Below are 21,899 nucleotides of genomic sequence, written 5' to 3' on the forward strand. Positions count from 1 at the left end.
TAACTGGTTACAAAAGTTATATAATAGTGAATGTTTGATTATCAGTCATACAACATGCAATAAAGACAGCACAATGGCACCAGAAGACAGACTAAGCTTTGTATGTGCTGGACTTTTACATTATGTCCATACTAGTCCCAATGTATACCAGAGGCTATAGAATAAATACAATCTGTTCTTCAGTTTGACTACCATTTGCTGCACTTGATGGAGCACTAAAATATATTTAATAAAAAAAGAGCAATCAAACTATTGTTAAGAATAAAAAAAAAACTTTGCATTCCTGATATGAAGACGCCAATAGGATCCCTCATAGCTGTCCAGCTATAAACTGGTGTTTTGGTGTAGAAGTTAGGAGCTGGATTAGAGCGGCTGCTACACATTATAGAATATCTATGGGGCTATACAAAGCTAAACTCCCAGGCGGGGATAGTACTATTCATCTTATTTATTGGTATATATTTTATTGCAATGGGATCCATCAAGACCAGCTACCAAATAGATAAAAGATAGTTATGGCACCAAATGAAAAGTTGTAACAGCACTGTGACACATGTCCAATGTATAAGAGTTAATGTGAACTTCTACAACCAGTTAAACTGCTGCAAAAACCAATGAACAGGTATTGGAAAACCATATCGTTTTTCATTGGTTTTTGTTATCTTGTGACTGATGATATCAGTCTGCAGCAGTTTAACCAAATGTAGACGTTTCGGATTAACTCTACCACGTGGTTACTTTATAGTTCTCAATATGAATGATGCAACAAGTCGTAGAAAGTAAGGGGATCTATATTTAAAGATTACATACTGTTTCTTTTCCCTGGTCATTCCTTTGTGACTAGGAATCTCCATATATTCCAAACTAGACTCTGCAGAAGCTCAGACTCAGCAGGAATGGCTGACATCGGCTTTCTAGAGCTCTAAGTATGGTAGCTATACTCTGAACAATAAATTAAATAGCATGACCACTAACAGAAGAAAATTTGCTATAGAAACATTCTAAAGCCAGACAAGTATATCTATATCTAATGAAAGAGCATAGATGCTATAACTGCAGACATATGCATATTAACTATTGTATTGGGTTAAACAAAAAAAAAACAAAAAAAAAAAAACATCACCACTACTACTGAAAACCATTAAGTTGTTAAGTCAGTTCTACAGCAGTAAACAACAAAGGTACCACCATTATATCCTACCCTGAGTCATAACTTCTTGCAGTCCATATATATAGGGTTAATACACATGGGGACTTACAAGACTGTTGCTTCTAGAGAGATGTACAGAGGAAGATCTGCGAGTGCTGGCAAACCTTGGAGGATGGGGTACAGAACTACAAACTTCCTGTGTGCCAAGGAGAAGACTTAGTTCTTCCACCTGCCGATTCAACCTCTCTTGTTCCAAATGGAGAAGAAGGTTCTCTTCCTTCAAGTCATTGACTGTAGATGTCAATGGTTCCAATAACATGGCCATGTCCCGCAGCTGCTGTGTGACTTGCTTTTGAAAGAGCATAAATTCATGGTCTGCGTTCTGCACAGATTCTGGATGCTGGTTATCCAGCTCCTGAATGCCTGCACTAGGCATGGTTGGACAAGCTCAGTTTGGATATCTAGATCTGAAAGCAACACTTGGCCTTGACCACCAGATATAAGCAGCGTGCAGTACAGTGAAGGAACACGGTCTGGACCACTCGATCTGAACACGACCTAGTACAGAGGAGACATTGAAGGTGGTGCGGGGGCTGGTTTCCTGCAGGGTTATGGTCATATCAGAATGGATCTGTCCAAGGACACAGCTAGAGTCCTGCTCTGATCCCTCTTCTAATCCAGATATGGGGGAATGTTTACAGGCAGGAGCTATAAATATATTTCCATAACATCCCTCTGCAGACAAAGGGGAAGAAAGATGTGGGCACAGCAGGTGGCAGGAAGCTGCCTATTCCTAGAAGTGGAACAGAAAAATTAACTACTTTCTTTCCAGCACTGGCAAAATACAATAAAAATGTATCTGCAGTGTTGAAATAATATGAATGCACCCTGCCTACATCTGGTAATGTAACTTTCTATGCCTCTGCTCGGTTTAAAGTCCTGAAATAGATGGCAGTCATGCTTACCAAACATCCCACAGTCCTCTGTTCCCTTGCCCTACATGTCCATATGTATATTTGTTTTCTGGGACCTCCCAGACACAGGATCTAAGACCTCTTCCGCAAAAGAACTTGAATACCAGATCTAGCACAATCTCTGTAAGAACAGCAGCGCCTTTATTTTCTCTGCGGACACAACAGGGTCTTTGGGGCTTGTGGATTACAAATAAAATGTATAGCGGTGCTCTTGGCTGGATGTCACAGGGTAGGCATATTACAATCATTTTCTTCTTGGGTGATCTTTGAATTGTTGATATGGACGTGAGAAGAGCATTGAAAGTGTCATAATATATGCAAAGGAAAAACGTAACAAGAGAAATTATATACCTAAAAAGCACACTTTTTATATAAGAGGTTCTGAAAAATTGCACAGCTTTGGAAAGACCACCGAATTGTAACAACTGTGCGAAAACTGAAAGCCCCTGATTTCACCACTAAATAGTAGAAATTAGTAATCTGTTCAATGCAAGGGAACAATGTGATCCAGTGATTGTATTAACAAAAAAGTACATTAGAAGCTTTGGGCAGAATATATATACTGCTGAAGAATAATGTATTCATATATTATGTATATACGGTAATGTTTCTCAATGGCAGATTTATATTAAAAAAAGGATTAGGCACAGCAGTTTCCAAGTGGTGAGTCACCGCTGACCTGTAATAAATTGCTACTTTACATCAAGGAACCCGTATTATAATAAGAAAACCAAAAAAGGCATTATGCTCCCTTTAACTAGGCTTTCCTTAAGCAGTGTAGTGACATGAAGGGGAAGCCTGCTTTGGAGTGAACACAGAACCCCGACAGTTTGGGCTTGGAAACATCAGGATGTCAGATGTTTGTCCCTGGATCAACATCCTTGAATTGCAATTGCTCTAGCAGACTTTCAACATTTAGTGGTTGAACTGCCAACATGACATCACACACTACAAGATAAGAAAAACAGAGCCACACCTGTCACATTCACTGCAACTGAGCTTGGCTGCAATACCAGATAACACCACTGGACAGTTGTGGCACAGTTTCATCAAAAGCTGGCTTGTTACTCTAACCCGGGCCAAATGACACCATCACAGATGCACGGTTATATGGCTTTCAATACTGCATATATGCTGCTCCCAGAGAAATCAGGATGAAGTAGGTGATTCTGTAGGTGCCATACATAGAGGAGAGTTTTTGTTCTATAGTCTATGTAGGATTAAGAGTCAAAACCCATTTTAGAAAGAAAAACCTTAGCGATCACCATCAGTCCAGTGTGCCGGTACCTACAGGCAACCTAATATATGGCAACATCTAGCTTTCCTGAGGTCTAGAGGCATAACTATAACTCATGCCTTTGTGAGTGGTTGCATTACAATCTAAGCTATTCATACAAATAACTGGATACCATGAACAACTTATGTACTGTCCTTGAAAGTAACAGCTCAGACACAGTTCTTAGAATAGACTACAGTGACATTCTCTCTACAGGCTTACAGAACTCATCATAATTACCCCGCTACTGTATTCTTATGTAAGAAGTGTGCAAACTAAGGTATGGTTAAAGTATAGAAGGTCACGGTGGGAAAAGGGGTAGTAGAGGCCCAATGGCAGAGCTGACTGTGCATACATAGAAGTGTGACACCAGCACCAGAAGAAGATGCATGAAGAGGTCGTTCCAGAAGAAGATTGAGGCGGTGCTGGAGAGTTCTCTCGCAGCATTGGGGATGCCCCTAGTGCTGTGAAAGAACTCATTTGCATACTGAAGAAAACCCAGATTTCTACCGAACGGCGGTGCAGACAAGACATCTAAAGATAGGAGAAGAATAGCCTTTCTTAAGGCTATTACTACATGTTAAGTCAGAAAAAAAAATGCATTTTAAATGATACGATCCCTTTAAAGATCTCCAATGGAAGACAAGACAAAAAAAAAAATCAGCAACAGACTAAGAATAACAAAGATATGAAGTGTTTGCGTCAGTGACGTTCAGGCCACGTGGCCACCTAGGGGTTAATGCGAATAAAAAGCCCCAAGTGCTGCTTCTCTACTATCCAAAGAAAACATGCATTTCTCTTGCCCACACACAGGACATTTTACATTTGACCTGACCAGTATTTATAGAATAAGAAGATAGTTCACCCTTTAACCGCCAGTAACCTCTAATTTGTCACAATGTCTGTATAGAAGAGGGGAAGCTGCAAGTAAGAGCAGAAAGAGCACAGCCTTCTACTGAACCACAAGGGTGTAAAGCAGTAAACGCATGTCCCCTTGTATGTGTCATAGGTGTCATGATTGGGCTTCATTTGCATAACAATTTTTTTTACATCAGTTTAACGAAATCCAAAAACAAGGATACAAAAATGTAGCGTACATGGAAGTCTATATGAACAGAAGGTCATCTGCTCACATCAGTTTTATACATCCAAATGTATACCAAAAAACAGATGTAAAAAAAAATTTAAAAAAATGTGACGTGAATAAACCCTTGGAGGTCTTCTTCCAAAAGTGAGAACATACTCATGCACAGCCAATGATTGCCTGGAGCTTATTTATCCTCTTCAGTAAGGGAGCTGCATTTATAAAAATGGAATGCATGCATGCAAAACTGGATGAAAGCATGGGTGGAATTTAGTGTCACCAAATAGTAAGAGTGGATGGCATTTAGAACTACCTTGGAGGCATTTTCTCAATGTGCTAATGTCAACCTTCAAAAAAGAAATGGGTACATTAGGATATTTTTTTGTTTTAATTATTCTGGTTTTATTTGCCCATGTTAAAGCATAACTAAATTTTCAGACAACTTTAGATTTTCTGACAGCATTTGGGCCATTAATACATTTTTAAATATACTTTATTAACAAATGTCTCCTTTGTGTGAAATCGTGTGGGCTTGGAGTATAGGACTGTGTAAAAAGAAAATGAGGGTAGGGGAGGATCAGTTCAGTTCTATTTTGAGTATTATAAACTTTCTCATTGCTGGTTGAAAACAGACGGGATTGGGTTATTTATATCATATATATTTTGTAGCCGAATATACATATACCCAGTCTTGACTGTTTCCAGAAATTGATATCTCTGGAAATAATTATTGCAACCTTATTCTATGAAAAAAAGAGATTCTCCTCTTTCATCTGACAGAGTTTTTACATTTTCAAGACACCCAAGATATAATTGTATGAAGCGATCCCCCTATCATTTTGCTATATTTTACACACCCTGTACTCCAGGCATGAACTCCATACACAGGTACTCAGTGAGGCAGGAACAGTACAGAAGCAAGATAAAGAAGAAAGAGATGGAGGACTTCACCCAAAGGAAACAAAATATGTTAATAAAGTACTTTACCAAATGTATTACAAATACTGCCAGAAAATCAAAAGTTGTCCAGAAGCTTAATTGCGTTTTAAGAGTAAAACTCGACAAAAAAAAAAAAAAAATGAAAAAAAAAAATACACTGTAAATGTCAGGCGCTACTGTAAGCTACTACAACTGTATGCCTCCATTAGACTCAGCCTTTTGGCCTGATGAAGACGCCGGGATGGCATTGAAACACGTTACGCTTTTTTATTGATGTTCAGTCTTGTGGAATAAATATGTTTGTTATCAACTGGTTGCAGTACCATTTATTGACACAAGCAGCACTGAAGCAATACCATTTTTTTTCTGCCATTTCAGGAGCTACTATATGTCACTAAGAGCTAAACTGACTTTCTATTAGCCCAGCAATATTCACTAATACAGAACTCCATAAGAAATAACCCAAAAAGTTAAAAGGGTCCAGGATAATTGTTTTTCTGCAATGGGGACAAGAAAGGTTGAAAAATACACAACCCCCCCCCCCCAACCACCTATACTTGGCTGATGCTCTGCTGTCTCCCACTGCAGTCTGGTCCTGCTGCCCCTTTTTTGCTGAAAGAAGTCCCCACCGCATATGGCCATTGCCCAATCAGTAGCTTAAGGAACAAATAAGATGTTGATTGGATGTCAGCGGTCACTTCCGCCAAAACAAGCTCCCAGAGCAGCAGGACCAGACCATGGTGTCCAGAGCACTGGAGATACCTTGCAGAAAACAAACAAACAAAAAACAACAAAAGCACTTATCCTGGATAACCCCTTTAAGCTGACCATACACATTATATCAATGTTGGTCAAACCTGTCAATTTTGCTGGGAATGTCAACCATCTAATGTGTATAGGGCCTTGTTAAGTCTTCCCTGATGGCAAATATCTGGGGAGAAATGGTTCAGACATTCATCATGCTATTCTTCTGTCCTCATGAACATAAAATATTGCCAGAGAAGCAGCTTACTTTCATCCATATGGAGAACAAATGCATGCTTGGCCATGCATGTGTACATGGGAATGGTGGAATCAAGACACACAGCATTTGACTGAACCATGCATACGCTTCTGGAAAGTATATTTGCAAATAAATGAAGTAAGCAAACATCTCTTTTCAATTAGAACTCACTTATTTCCAATGTATGTATGGTTCACTATATTGTGTTGTCCACTTCAGGGGACAGTGAAGTGTGTGTGTGTGTATATGTGTGTGTGTGTGTATATATGTGTGTGTGTGTGCGAATGTGTGGTGTCACTTATGAATCCTTTGAACAGGGCCCATTAATGTGTCAAACGGCCATGCTTGGTGGTTGCTGACATACCAGGGAATGCCAAGCAGCTGCAGTATGGGTGCACCTATTCCAGCAGCCTTTCCCTTCCCCCTGAATAGCCTTCTATGTTATAAGTAACAACCTAATAAAAGCATTTTTATTTAATAGGACAAAATTACCAAGTTTCTCATATTCACTTGTACTATTGTCCTATGAGAAGTTGTAGTATAATTGGAGGTACTTGTTAAACATGTGGAGATCATTTATCTTTTGAAGGAATACACATTAATATTGTTCAGGAAATTGTTACTATCAATGAAAGACATCATTCACAAGATTGAAATAGTCACAGGGCCCTGGAAGTTACCTTGGAGAAAATACGGTTTGCACTGATGCTGCTTGTACTGATGCCTTTACCAACCACGGCACTGCTTTTACTGATGCTGCTTGTACTGATAGTGCTGCCTGCATTGAGGTTGCTTGTACTGATGCTGTTTGAAGAGAGACTGTTGCCAACTCGGAAAGGAGATGCCGTAAGTCCCAAGGTTAACTCTTTAAATGAAAAAAAAGTTATTGCATTAATATTTCAGTTGATTAATATCTGAGCCATCAGCATGAGGACTAGTTTGTGTAAGAGATGATGTAAGCAGCTGTCACTCCATGATTTGCAAGTATCCAAGACAGAACATGCATGCAAGAACTGTTAAAAAAACACATCAGCAAAGTCTGGCCAAATGACCAGCTGTAGGCAAGACTGTAGGTCTCCCCGATGGGATAAGCTGCAAAGAGACAACATTTAGGAAGGTACAAACAAACCACAATTCAAGGAAAATCTATGAGTAAATAAACCAGGAGATGACGTAATAGCTCATATTAGTATTTTAGAACAGTGGATTTTTTTTGCTAACAAATGACATTAAAATAACATACTGTTCTTAAGTTGCTGGCAACGGGACACTGCACGCCGTATGGAAGGCTTTTGTTTATTTCCATGACATCCAAGTGATGTAATGGAGCCACTTGATGGATAGTTTTATAGAAGATGCAGCACAGAGGCAGAATGTCTCTAAGTAAACACACTGAATATAATGTACAGCCATCTCTGCTCATAGGATACAGACTAAAAAGGTAAAGGAAAAATAAGCCGCTCGCTAACCAACGACGGACCGACCAAAGTTCAATATAAGCAGAACCACTAACTCATAGTCCTTAGTCCTTGACTGCTAGCCAACGCTTTGCCCTATAAGTTGCTGGAAATACTGAGCAGAGACATTTACTAACTCATGGGCAGCATCCACATACTGCAGCAAGACATGCATTTCAATGGAGTGAAGACTTGAAGCAATCTTTCAAAAAAACTTAAAAACTGTATGAACATGCATCTTAGACATTAGTTTGCTTCAGAGAATACAAGCAGTGTCCACCAGGGGCCAGCAAAGCACTTATACCTTCCACATCAAAATCAAAGTCACCTTTCTATGTCGATGTAATTTTATACAAGTAAAAAATAAATATATATAATAATTATTAATAATAAATATTTAGATAACAAAAATTAGATAATACATACACTTAATTCACATACAATATACACATGCATATACTTTTTACTACAAAAAGTTTTTACCTGCTCTCTGGTTTCCTGGATGCCCCACAATCCTACTGCTAGTGGATCCTTGATTTCTCCCATCTTTTATCTCAATGGTGAGCAGTGTTTTCATGTCTGTGTCTTGCTTCTCACCCTGAGTGTCTTTGGCTAATGCGTTGAGAGATGGTGTAGAGGGCTGCACACGCTCTTGAGCCACTGGTGCTGTAATGTTCCCATCTGCATTTTCAACTTGCTTGCCCCCCTCTGCTGTGACCTGGGTTCTTTGCAATTGGTTTGAGTTGCTCCTCCCACCCTCTTGCTTTGGGATGAATGAGCCCTGGCTTTGGGGAAGTCTTTTGCTCACTTCCCCAGAGGATGCACTGAGTCCAGCAGAGCTGTGAGTCGAGGAGCCTTTAATGGATGAACTTTTCAAACCCCTTATTTCAGGTACAGATGCAATTTTACCATCTTGTGTTCTGCTACTGCTGTTTGCACCTTGATCCACTTTGTGTGTAACTGTGCGACTTAGTCCAAATTTTGCCAATACCTTTTCTTCTTGTAATGTCTTCTGATTGTTTTCTTGCCCATTTTTCTGACCTGCAGAGAACAGTGTCTGTTGCTGCAGTACTCTTGCTCCTTTGACTGGAGTCCGCTCACCCCTCATGCTGGAGAATCTGATACCTAATGAAGGTGGTGCGCCAGGGGGTTCTTCTGTAAACTTCTTCATTCTGTCTCTCACAGAATTAGCTCGACGAAAGGGGGAAACAGGGACTTGTCCATCTAGAATTTAAACAAAGTTCACGTTATATTTTGTTACATACCACAAATAAGCAAATCACAAATATGAGAAAGAGAGGTAGTCAGCTCCATTGCAAAATAGCATGTTTGTTCTTTATACTCTTTACTTTATATGCTTAGAAATCTGATTTTACCAAGTAGAATTGTAACACTAACATCGAAAAATAAAAAAAATAGCTTAAAAACACATTACACCTTTCATAATAATGCAAGTTTAAAAGATAGAAAGCTAATATATTATATTTATTATTGTCAGAACATGAGGTCACATATTACTCAGTTTTCTAAAACATAATATTCCATTTTTAGAGAAATGGAGTATGCAAATATACTACGCAAATACAACTTTACACACACATGGAACACATGGCTAACAATGGTGCTCCCTGTTTACCGGCACATCTTCCTGCATTAACACTCTCTGTGATAGGATTGGGTGGACACGTGTGGGACCATACAGCATTGGGACAGACTAGGTAGCTGCTCACACTTCCTTCCTTGGTTGCTGTGGTGGAAACATCTGGAGGAATCCTTACATGCATTGTTCTAAAGAACTCCTTCATTTGTCTAGACTCGTTTTCTCTTTACACAGTTCCTTTTTGGAGTCAACCAAGTTCTCCAAGCCAAAGTGTGCCTTTGGTTTGGTGGTACAAAAGCTAATATTATGGAGTAGCAGTATCATCTACCAAGAGGAGGGTCTGAAGGGAAATCAAAATCCCTTCAACTACTTTGTAGCCTGTTAGGTTCACTTCCATGGAAAAATGTTAGGGATTGTGGTTAAAGGAGTTCTCTCTAACTTATACAAGCGAGTGCACACCAAGCTAAATCTTTACTGGTTAATGGATAATTCCAAGTTTTTCCATGCACATTGGTATTTCCACCTACTGGTTGCAGAGTGCTCAGTAACACAATACCATTAATTCACGGTCCCTTTCATCTGGAGATCAGAGTTTGGGTCCTTCAATCATTGTGTTATGTATATTCTAATGATATGCCATAAGAGCCAAAGATTTGCAGTACACATGTCATATTCTACCAGTTGCTCCTTTGCCTGATACTAAGCATGCGGAGAAAGAAAAAAGTTTGTCATACGAATTATATTTAGTCAGCAGATACAGCTACATTTGGCAAAATCGTCCGAGTACTTGATGTTTGTGGTGGCCATGTGCATAAGGTCAACAAAAGAGGCTACTAATAACTTGGATATACCAATGTATTGCGGATAAATATCTCAAGTGTATGGTCCACTTATGGTAAGGTGGCAGTATTGTTGCTGGCAAATCTGGCATGTATCTAATGTAGTTTCGGCATCAATGAATTATGTTTCCATGCTTCACATTGCGACAGGGGCCTATAAGACACTTCTATATGGATCAACTGTTGTGTGCTATAGCCTATTTCTGTTATGACTGAATGTATTTGATAATGGATGTGAAAGGAGCATCAGTACCCACGTGTAAATGTTGTAAGTCCATGGCAGAAGCATAAGAGTAGCTGTAAGCCGCTCCACAAGCAGCAGAAATAAGAGATTTCCTGTCGATTTATGAAATGAAGCCAAAGTACTTGACTTGTATGAACGTAAACAATATTCTGAACTCCTGCAGAGCAAGAAATGGAACTCCTTGTACGTCACCAAGTGTCTCCATACAGAAGAGATCTCTAGTCGGAAAACAGTTTCACATCACAAGGTGGGAAAGCCTATACAACATCTGCTGCATTACTTTACAAATCTGCTTTCCTAAAATGCTTCACCTTACCTGATCAGTTTCTCAATCTGCATTCCTCCACTTTAGGTAGGAAGATGCTCCATGAAAACAATACATAGTACAATACATCATGTCAAACAATGAGGGGAATTTATTAAAACCAGCATATAGTGCGCCGATCTTAATATTGAGAGCACTGGCAACAAATGTGCCATCATTATTAAAGGGAGTCCAACCAAGGGAGGCCATGTGCTCCAGAACTGAAATCAACGCCAGTCAGGGACTGGCCTAGATTGCAGGTATAACTCATACCACCCAGGGGTGCGTTTTACAAAATCTGTTGGTCGAAGGAGTCCCCCACTCTAGTCCACCTAGATCCTTGTCCTTCTCCACCCACATTTCTTGAAAATGGTGAGCAGGATGGCAAATGGACAAAGTATAGTGTTTATGGTCCATTTTTTTTGAGGAAACAGCTACCCTCCCAAAGATGCCACTTTTGTGCCATAAAACCGGTGGGACATTTTTAGTATTTTCCCAGTACGTATAATGACTTATCAAATGAACAGAGACCTCTGTTTTCATGACTCTGGGTAAGGATGTTTGCACATCTCCTGGACAGAGGTCCTCCATATAGTGTTTCCATTTCATGCATACCGTATGCTTTTATAGAATTCCCAACTTTTAAAAACACGTCTTAAAGTGTGACTAAGCTTTCAGACAACTTTTGAATTTCTGGCAGTACTTATATAATAAATTTTGCGATATACTGTATTAACAAATTTTGGCTCACAGAAACTTTCTTTTGGTGTCATATGAAAGAGAAGACTCTCTTCTTTCATATGAAACCACAAATGCAGTTCTAGAAATAGAAATATCTGAGATTGCTAGATAAAGGGTTCTATTCCTGGGCTGGGAGGTGTGGCAGGGACACAGAGTGGTACCAATTATGTACAATTGCTCAACTGTTCTGTGTTGTGTTGCAGCAGAGAGAAAGTAAGGAAATATCACTGTTATACCCTGCTGACCCCCTTGAATTTTTTTTTACATGCCTATGACACTGTTATGTGTTTATTTTGAAACTAATGGGGAGTTCACAAGGAGTAATGTTACTCCGTGTGAACTGCCCCTAACAATAAAACCTTTACAAAAATAAATAAATACATAAAATAAATCATCACTTATGCTAGGTTCGCACCTACCTCCGGGCTTCAGATCAATGTGCCTGCTTGGGGACCCCCAAACGGAAATCTAAATGCTTAAAAAAAGCGGTTGCCCTCGGAATCCTACAGACCTCAAAGACTATAAAACTCGAAAAAGGGTAGAAAAACGCGGAGAGAAGTGTCTTGATTACAGGACTTTTCTCTACGCTTTTTAGTGGAATGGTGAACAGAATCCCCAAGCAGAGACCGAGCACTAAGGTGAACCTGGCCTTACCTCTTAGGCCAGGTTCACACGGGGGGTTTTTGGACCAGATTTTGAGGTGGAGGCCGTGACTGGACGTCGATGCAGTGTGCACCGGCATCCAGTCATGGCATTCCGCTCCGGATTAGGCCCAAATGAATAAGTGTCTCGCTGTGGACGTTCATAGCTGAACAGCCGTGGAATGAAAGAAAGGGCATGTCGCTTCTTTATGCGAGCGGCAACAAACCGCTCGCGGAAAAGGAACTTATTGAATTCAATGAGAGGCGGTCTTTTGAGTCAGATTTTGATGCAGATTCCGCGTCAAATCCTGACCAAAAAACCCCGTCTGAACCCGGCCTTAAACTCCCCACTGCTCTAGCACTGCCGCTCTGATGGTCCCTGACAATCCTGCAGCGATATCCCAGACATGACTGCTGCAACTGATCACTGGCCACAACATGAGGCCTGAATGTAAGGCATGCGCCCATTAGGTCACTGGACACTTGATCATTAAATAAACCCTAGAAATGACTAAATGAAGGAAAAAATAGATACACTAAACCCTGCTGCTCCTATACTGACAGTCCATGGAAAGTCCTTGTTTACTTGGCTACAACAATGACAGTTGGGTACTTGATGGGAGACTAAAAAAAAACTCCTTTGTGGAAATTTTCAAAAGGTTTATGTGTCCATTTGTTCTTTACACCAGTAACCAGTTACTTAGCACCTAAGTCAACCTTAGCTCCTATGCACATGGCATGCTTCCACTTAGCTTTGTAATTCCATGTGCCACAAAACCGGCTTGTCTCTAAACTACTGAAAGGTTTGTGGAAGTGCAGTATGAGCATATAGCAATCTATAATACAGACCCGGGTGCATGTGCTCCAAGTCGGTTTAGATCAAAACTCTACTTTTCTAAAGAGAAATCACTAGTTCCCCCCCACACACACACAATATCTATAGGATATTCCATAAATTGATAGACAAGTGACTCGTATTGATTTAGTCCACTGATGTACTCTTTATATATGTGCGCTATGTTGATTTATGTTTTTTTGTATAGCAATGCTGAAGATGGTGGAATATGAAAATAAAGCTGGGTTCACATCTGCACCTCTGCTGGAGACTTTTAAGGCATATCCTGTAGAAATACCATGAAGGCCTACAATTAAAATAGTACTCAAATGCAATGTTGAAAAAAAAAAAAACTACATATATCACTGACAAACCCTATAATATGAGGGATAAAACTTACATTTTAGTGAGAATCTTAATTAAAAAAAAAAAAAAAATTAAGAAAACAATAGATCTCCTTATATGGGCCCCTTGCCTACTGGGTCATAAAAACAGCTTGGATATAAGGTATCATATTTGAGAGGGGGTAAACAAACACAGATTCACAGTGGTTGGAGTAAAAATCCTCCCCAACCTCAATTACTGGCTAGCATACTATACCCTCCAAAAAGATCAACCAGTGTTGCAGAAGACCCTCAGACATGGGTAAATAGTCCCTACACGCTTCCTTACTACAAGTTTATCATTAAGGGTCAGTTATGAGTTCATAACCTACCCCTGATGACAAACTTGTAATTTGGAAATGTGTTATAGGGTATTAAAGGGTTTGTCAGTGATATACAGGAATTGTATGAAGGATAGGGAGCACAAGTCTTACATTCAGAAAGGTTAGTTAACCACATTACTACATCTCTTCCAATGTCTGTTAATTTACACTGAATAATTGCACCAAATAAGGTACTACTATCCCACAAAGATGCTTCCTACTACTAAAGAGTTTAGAAAGTAGTTACAGCGTAATGAGAGATACTCCTGAGCCAAACCAGAAAATAGGTGGCATTTCTTAGATTGAACACTAAACCACAACTCCATAGAAACCTCCACTGCTTCTACACAGCAAGACAATAAACTGTGTAAAACTAGCAGCACGGGCCAAACAGAGAAAACAAATCTCCAAGTGTGAGGATGCATTACGCTTCAGTTCCAGAAATCTTTCCTTTCCACTTTGCCCCAGGCACTTGTTTAAACTGTGTTACGCTTCTCTGTCCATGAAAGGAATGGCACTGGATGTTTAACAGGTCCCATGCACTCTCTCTACTTTTACATATTTTATCCCAATAAGGCCAGGACATCAGGAGTTGTTTAGTTTTCTTCCCTCCCCATCCTCACCATTCGTCCTCTATTTGATCTTAACCCTGTTACTGCTGCAAAGGTGGAAAGTTCATTATCTGTTAGAACATTGCATTGCGTATGTAGCTTCACGTGGACTCCTTCTCTGCTCTTTCCACAAGGCTTACGAAACACTTCAGCCTGCTCTGATCTTATACCCTGCGCCACTGACAACACAGGATTATTTCTGCAAAGCATCAAAAATCTGTTACTCTTACGACACTAACAAACTGAATACATATTAAAGCAACAGACCAGTGCTGAGAGAATGCCAATGTGTGATGTGACATATAGCACAACTACATCAGAGACTGGATTGGCAAATAGAAGCGTACATATAGAAACTATTTTACTACTATATGCTGTGTAGCTAAAGAATATGTTGTTCATCTCTGTAGATAGAACGCTGTCACCCACATTAGTCCCAGCACCCAGTGGGACTCGCATTAGAATTTCTCAATCCCATCCCAAAAGGGCCCATTCTGACATCCACTGTAGTCCATACAAATGGAATAACCTTCCCCTGAATGGTCATGAGATACAATAGCCCAGAGTCAGTTACAAATAAATAAAAGTCCTGGCGGCATCTATTAGTACTTGTTTTAGGAGACTCCCCATGCAACAATAGTTTCTAGAGAACGTTCTCTTATAACTTTGTTGTGTGGTTACTCTAGTCTTTCTGAAGTTAGTAGATTGAGTCCTTGCACAGATTTCAAACTGTCAGACGTGTACCTTGTGCCATGTAAGAAGCACTGTCCTCCTCCCGCTGCCAAAGATGAACACCTGAGGACAACTGCCCTCTGCACTTTACAAGCACAGGGAGCACTTTCATCAGTACTAATGGTGGCTCTCATTGCAGTTACTGGTGCCCTGAAGAGCAAGTAGTAAGCTACGTTCAGTATTCACCAGGGGTGTAACTTTAGGGGGTGCAGAAGGTGCAGTCACATCAGGGCCCAGGAGCCTTAGGGGGCCCATAAGCACTGGCATTAGTATTGAGATTGCTGCTTCCATGTGGCCCATAAGCCAAGGAGACCCACAGATTACCCTAACCACACTAAGGATGATTAAACTCCTTAGTACCTGTTACCATTACTATTAAGAATTCACTGTAGGGATGAGGTAGAGGGCCCGGACAAAGCATTGTACTGGGGTCCATAAGACTTTAGTTACACCACTGGTACTCATCACTCTGTTCACCATTTCCTCTCTGTTCCAGGTGCTTAATGCAGACGTCACATGAAGACCAATGATAGAATAGGAAGCACAGAGAAGAGAGGTAAGTAATGAACACAGCTTACCACTTGCTTCTTAATGACAGAGTGTGGGGGAACTGAGGAGGCCATTATATTACATTATGGGAAGCTATTATACTACACCTTGGGCACTGAGTGGGCCATTACAAAACTGATGATGGCTGGCTTATTTTGTTAACATTTTATAAGTAGTCACTACTTTGGTGGTAATCGGTTGGGACGTTTTTCCTCACTAGGGGTTACTTTGTCTAATCCAGTCTCGCTCAAACTTTTCAAGCTGTGACACCAAATTGGCAATTTCTTCATAAAATTTGTACGAGGGAAAAACAGAGCAGAGCAAGAGTTCTAAGGCAAGATGCTCCAGAATTGTTATTTTATGTGAAACACCAATTTTAATACAAGAACAGATTTGTTTTAGCCTTTTGAACCCTGTAAAAGCAGTTTAACTATTGTGGCTCTTAGTAATGCTGTCTAGTATAAATATCAATGGCCACATTGATGTGTTTAAGTCAGAAGACCTCAGTCCCCCTCGAGTACAGAGTTTCTTCCTCATTATATCCTAGTGAAGGGAGAACCACCATAGACCAATTTATGAGCAGATTTCAGGGGTAATCTCTTAGAAAGGACTAGTGCTCAGAGTCTAATGAGGACATGGGTCTGTGCTGAGCTGCATGACCAGCATGGAGAGGGCAGGATTAAGAGACTTGCCAGGTATTGTTGTCTGTACCATTGGGCAGACAGTGGGAGGGTGACATATCCAAAACCAAATCAATCATAAGCAAATTAGGTAAGCAACCAGAGAATAGAGGAAAGTACATCTCACACCATACTCCGCACAACAGCCTGAAGTTGCTGAACAAGGAAGACTGCAGATCGCTACTGAGGTCTTGAGCATACATGGAAACATTTCCAATTTTAAGCAAAATAATCCTGGAAACCAGGTCACAAATAGGAAAGAGGACCAAGATTTAGAGGGATACTGTATTGGGAGCCATGCTGTGGACCAAGAATGCGAGCTGAAGCTATGCTGGGACCAAGATAAGAAATCTTGAACTAGGAAATAGATACATCACAATGTGGATTTAAAACAAAAAAGGAAGAGGAAAAGAAAAAAAAAAAAAAAGACTCCACCTATGGGGCAACTTGCGTATAGTACAGCTGTTTTATTAGTCCTAGTCTAATCAAAAGTCCAAAATATATATATATTTATTAATGTATTTATATTATATTTATTTTAATATTTTAGCATTGTCTATCTTTTTCGGAGAATGTCCATACTTTTTGACTCGAGTAGACCCTTTAATGTGTATTTTGCATCCTTTTTTCTTTGAAAGGATCACCTCCATAAGAGAGAGTTTTCTGTGCAAATTTTGATTGTCAATTTAAAAGGAAATTTGTCAGGTTGTTTTAGGACACTAATCTACCTACAGGTTCTTATAGACCGAAGGACTTCGTGTCCCAAGTTGACCTTTTTAAAGCCACCAGTAGCACCCTAGGAAAAATTAAATAAAGCTTTATACTTGTCTAAAGAAGGGTCTGATTAGTGTCATCAGACTCCTTTCTGGTGCTCTCAGCACCCGCGCAGTTCTTCAGTGAAATCAGGACGGGACACTGCCTTCACTGAGCATGCACACTGAAGCCGAAGTGTACTCTTCTGTCTTCACTGAAGAACTGTGGCGTCAGAAGAGTACAGCTACAGAGTGAGTATAAACAGAGCAATTTGTGACACTAAATCCCCAGGCTATAAGGTCCTGTGGGTGGAGGGGTTTAGCATCCCAAATTGACCTTGCAGGTTTCCTTTAAATTAGCAGACAAGTATTTACCAGCAATTACTGCATACAGCCAGGATGTACATTGCACAGTACAGATGCTCTGGGGTCTACTGCAGAGCATTATTATGTGCCCCAGAACCATTATTTTGTGTCTGAGGGCCAATGGAGAGCATATACTGAATGTTGGGCCACTAAGGGATCTTGGTAATGGCAAGATAGTGTAGCTTTGAGGTTGTTGCATTCACATGATGCAGTGATAATTGCATCAAAACTGCAATGGGAAAATGCATGCAGTTTTATGTGGTTTTTGCTGAGAGGTTTTCTAAATTTACAAGGGGAACAAAATTTATGTTCCAGTCTCTCTGCTCCCACACACAGAGAATAGCAGACGGTGCTCACAGACACTTCCGATGCTCACTGGAGGCTAATTAGCATATGGATAAAAACATGCTCATTCAAAAACTACTGAGGCGATTTACATCCAAAAGGTACATGTGGAATAGCCTTTCTAAAGGCTATGCAAGTATGTGCATAGTTAAAAATGACTTCCCAACGATAGAGCTCCTTTAAATGTGTGTAAAAAAAAAAAAAAAAAAATCAAGAATAGCGAAAAGATGACAAAAAATGCATAACATGATTAAAGTGTGGGGGTGAGGGATGAATAAAATAGTGAAGGTAAAAATCCAACATGCCTAAACTATGTGAACCTTGATAGCAATACTTTGACAAAATTCCATGTTTATGCTAGGTTCACACAGTATAATTTGCAGAGAAATTTAAGGGTCAGTTCATACGTTAACTGCCCGCGCGGGTTTTGACACCAAGAGAGACGTGGTGAGCCGCGTCTCTCTCTTGTCAAAACCCGCCTGCCGCGACTATCGCGGTCGCGGCTTTCCCCTCCGCTGTCGGCTCAAATGAATGAGCCGACATAGGAGGGAGCTGCCGGGGGCGGAAGCCGCGCGGGCTTCCGCCTGAAGAAAGGGCCGGATTGTAAAGACCACCATTGTAAAGGGGCGGATTTTGAAGCGAAATCCGCTGTCAAAATCCACCCCTTTGCCTACGTGTGAACTAGCCCTAAGTCAGGCTTCCTGCCTCCGATTATTCTTTAAATCCCAGCCCTGTGAATCCTGCAGACACAATAGAGATAACAAGCCTGAGCATCACATTGCAGATTCTGCAGTTGAATCACCCGCAGAATTTGCTGCAAAACAAAAACAAAAATACACGTTTCCATCACTGCCTCCCTTTGAAAACAATGAGAGAGTGTCTGTTAGGAAACCAACTGAAACAACTGCAAATTCAATTGTTTGAAAGTGTTCTTATGAACAGGGGTATCTTACCTAGAACATTTAGAAATTATCAGTATAACAGGGGTCCTATGACCACTATTTATAGATTTAGGATATGTCAACACAAGTAATTTACAACTGAAAATATCTATTGCAGAATCACCATGGATGCCAAATCCACAATTTGTTTCACAAGTTTGCTGTGAAAACTTTAGCACAGATGTTTTCCACAACCAGTGGATGAGATTATGAAACGTTTAATCTACTTCAACGCTTCAGTAAACACAGCAAAACGACGAGCCCACAATTTTGCAATGGGAACTCCACAGTATATCCGTACCTCTCTACCATCCCGGATTCAGCGGGACAGTCCGGCACTCCAGGTGCTGTCCCACTGTCCAGGTCGGTAGGAGGTATGTCCCATTATCAAATACAACCGTGAAGCAGGAGCCATCTGGAGATAGCTCCTGCTTCACCACTAGCCCCTGTGTGCTCCGGTTTGAGGGGCTGTAGGCGCACTGTGATGACAATCACTCACATCGCGCCTGCAGCTCCCTAAACAGTCCAGGAAAGAAGAACTTCACAGAGTAGCAGGACAGCGAGGAGAATTGAGTATCAGTGTTTTATTATGTTAAACTGTTGGCAGATGAAGGTGGACATTAAACCAGGGGCAACTAGAGGAGGATATTAAATCATGGGGGTATCTGAAGGGGGACATGTCTGCCTCTAGTTGCCCCAGTTTAATGTCCCCCTCCAGCTACCCCAATGTTTTAATGTCCCCATTCAGCTGCCTCAGTGTAATGCCTCCCTTTAGTTTCCTCCAGTTTAAACTGGAGCACCAGGAGAGGGGACTTCATACTGTGGGGCAACTGTGGGGGCATATAATGTTTGGTGACTGTAGGAGGATTATACTGTGTGGGAACACATAGAAAAATGGATGAGAATAGGTGGAGTCAAAGTAGAAGTGGGAGGAGTTAAATTTTCTGCCTTTTGAAAGTTGGGAGGTATGGTATAGCTATGAAACCTGTCGGGTGTATTTGGGATACTAAATCACCCACAGGTTCTTATACTAACAGAAAAATGTCTGTATGCAAGTGATGTCTACAGGAGCTATGGATAGAGCAATGAAGGACTAGCAAATGGGGATCAAGTCGCAGATAGAAACAAAAAGAAACAGACTTACTACATCACATACATTAGGAATGCACTCCATGTCATTGTGCATTCTGTTATGCATTCAAGTCTATGGGGCTTCCGATGCATTCTGTTCTGACGAAATGGAACAGGATAGCACCTGCTCTATAATCATCTGTGCAATCATAACTAAATTAATCAGGAGCCCCAAAGACATGAATGCATAACAGAATGCACTCAGACTGTCATCCGAGTGCATTTTGCTGCAAACTCTGGCATACATTGGAAGCAAACCTTGGTCGTGTGCATGGGGCCTAAGCGTTTAGCAGATTTCTATCAGGTTTCAGATCAGTTTTTGGCAGTATAGACGTGAATTAAGCTGGTGAGGCAAATTGTACTGTAACCTGCTTCTCCCCTATCCATAGACTTCTATGAATTGCAGCCTGGTCTTGAGTGAAGACAATTCTTAGCAGTGGGTTGAGCAGTTTGCCAGGCAGGGAGGATCTGATGTAAGTTATCAGAGGAAAATGCTTCTATTACAAAGTGTCTTATATTCACCTGAACTATACATTAAAAATATATTTGACACAGTTCCTTCAACAACTTTAGCAAACTTCCACCACGCAATTCATAATGGAGCAGGTCTGCAAACAAAACATATCCAGATGCAAATTTCCATGTAGAATTACCAGAAATTCACAAATACGTACATATATACAGATTAAATACAGATTCACTAGCTGTAACCATACAAACCTAGAGCAAGGACCTGTAACCTTTTGCATACTTTATTAACCTTTTCCAAAAATACAAGTACAAATCCCAGTACACTCCAATCCTCCCTAAACAAAACCCCCCAAACTAGACAAAACAATGCCACTGCTAAAGTCGCTAAAAATAGCAAGTCAATCACCTGCTGCCTTACCTGGCTCTGTGCATGTCCTTGATGCCTTCTCCTCTGGATATAAGCCATTCTTATCAGGTTTTAGCTAAGGCAAATAAAGTTCTGTTAGTACAATATTCGAAGAAAATAAAGCTCAAAACTCAGTTGACAAATTAGAGTTAAGAATTCTAGAAAAAAAAAAATCTAGTTAAAAGGGGGTCTGTCAGCAGTAAATCAGTTATATCTCCGTTACGCAGCTATTAAAGAATCCTTTAAATCAATGTTTAATCTTATGTAAACGAAGGTGTGGGGTACCATTGCCCTCATTTACATGTGAATAAAACAATGATTTACATTACACTCCATAGCTGAATAACAAAAGGCATATATGGAAACCTCTACAGGGTACTCCAACTAAGTTTATAACAAATTTACTGCTGACACTCCCTTTAATATATTCTAACCTAATGTGTACATAAATGTACAGTGTCCATAAAACCCCAATAACTGTAAACCCTATTGACTGTCAATAAGGTAAAACTGTATATACTGGGGCACATTTACTAAAAGGGTCAAATTTTAATGACAGTAAAAGGTTGTGATTTAGTATCAGATTTTAATTCTATAAAGTTGGCGCGAACTGGGTTGGCATTAGCATTCCATACCAATAAACATATTTACAGCGCCTTCCTGACCACAACATTCTTATCCCCCACAGACTATTCAAGAGTATACTTTAATTATCTAAATTAATAATTCAGGAAAATTCGGCCCCAAGGAAAATCTGTTATAAACATACCTCGCTTGCCAAATTCAGTTTTTTGTCAGTCCAGCTGGATTCAGGTTTTTGAACTGCACTTGGCTCCTGAAATTCACTTGTAGTCTTTGGAAGGTTCTCTGGTTCTGTATTGATAAGCTGAGTGGCAGACTCCATAAAAACCTCATTGCTGCAACTATGTATAGGGTCTTCTTCAGAGTCTGTACTGAGTGTGGAATGCTCGGTTGTACGGGACTGTGCCACATTGCCAGGTTCTGAGGATGATGATGATGAGGAAGAAGATAACTTCTCTCTTGAAGGAGTGGTCAGAAGCAGTGATATGTCAGGGATTGGCTCTATAATTACATGGAAAAGTGTGTCATTCCTGTGCTCTA

The 21,899-nt window shown here is 40.3% G+C and overlaps 1 protein-coding gene across 2 annotated transcripts in view; it reads right to left on the reverse strand.

Moving 5' to 3' along the window:
* The window catches only part of SMTN (smoothelin), a 102,706-nt gene that overhangs the window by 32,782 nt on the left and 48,025 nt on the right, over positions 1–21,899 (reverse strand). For both annotated transcript variants that reach the window (XM_075276646.1, XM_075276647.1), the window contains exons 7-10: positions 21,547–21,860; positions 20,790–20,853; positions 8,367–9,107; positions 7,107–7,291 (exon numbers count right to left, since the gene is read on the reverse strand). In XM_075276646.1, coding sequence (XP_075132747.1) covers positions 7,107–7,291; positions 8,367–9,107; positions 20,790–20,853; positions 21,547–21,860 — 1,304 coding nt within the window. The remainder of the gene's footprint in view (positions 1–7,106; positions 7,292–8,366; positions 9,108–20,789; positions 20,854–21,546; positions 21,861–21,899) is intronic.

Source organism: Leptodactylus fuscus, chromosome 1, assembly GCF_031893055.1.
Source record: "Leptodactylus fuscus isolate aLepFus1 chromosome 1, aLepFus1.hap2, whole genome shotgun sequence".
NCBI classification, from domain to species: Eukaryota; Metazoa; Chordata; class Amphibia; order Anura; family Leptodactylidae; genus Leptodactylus; species Leptodactylus fuscus.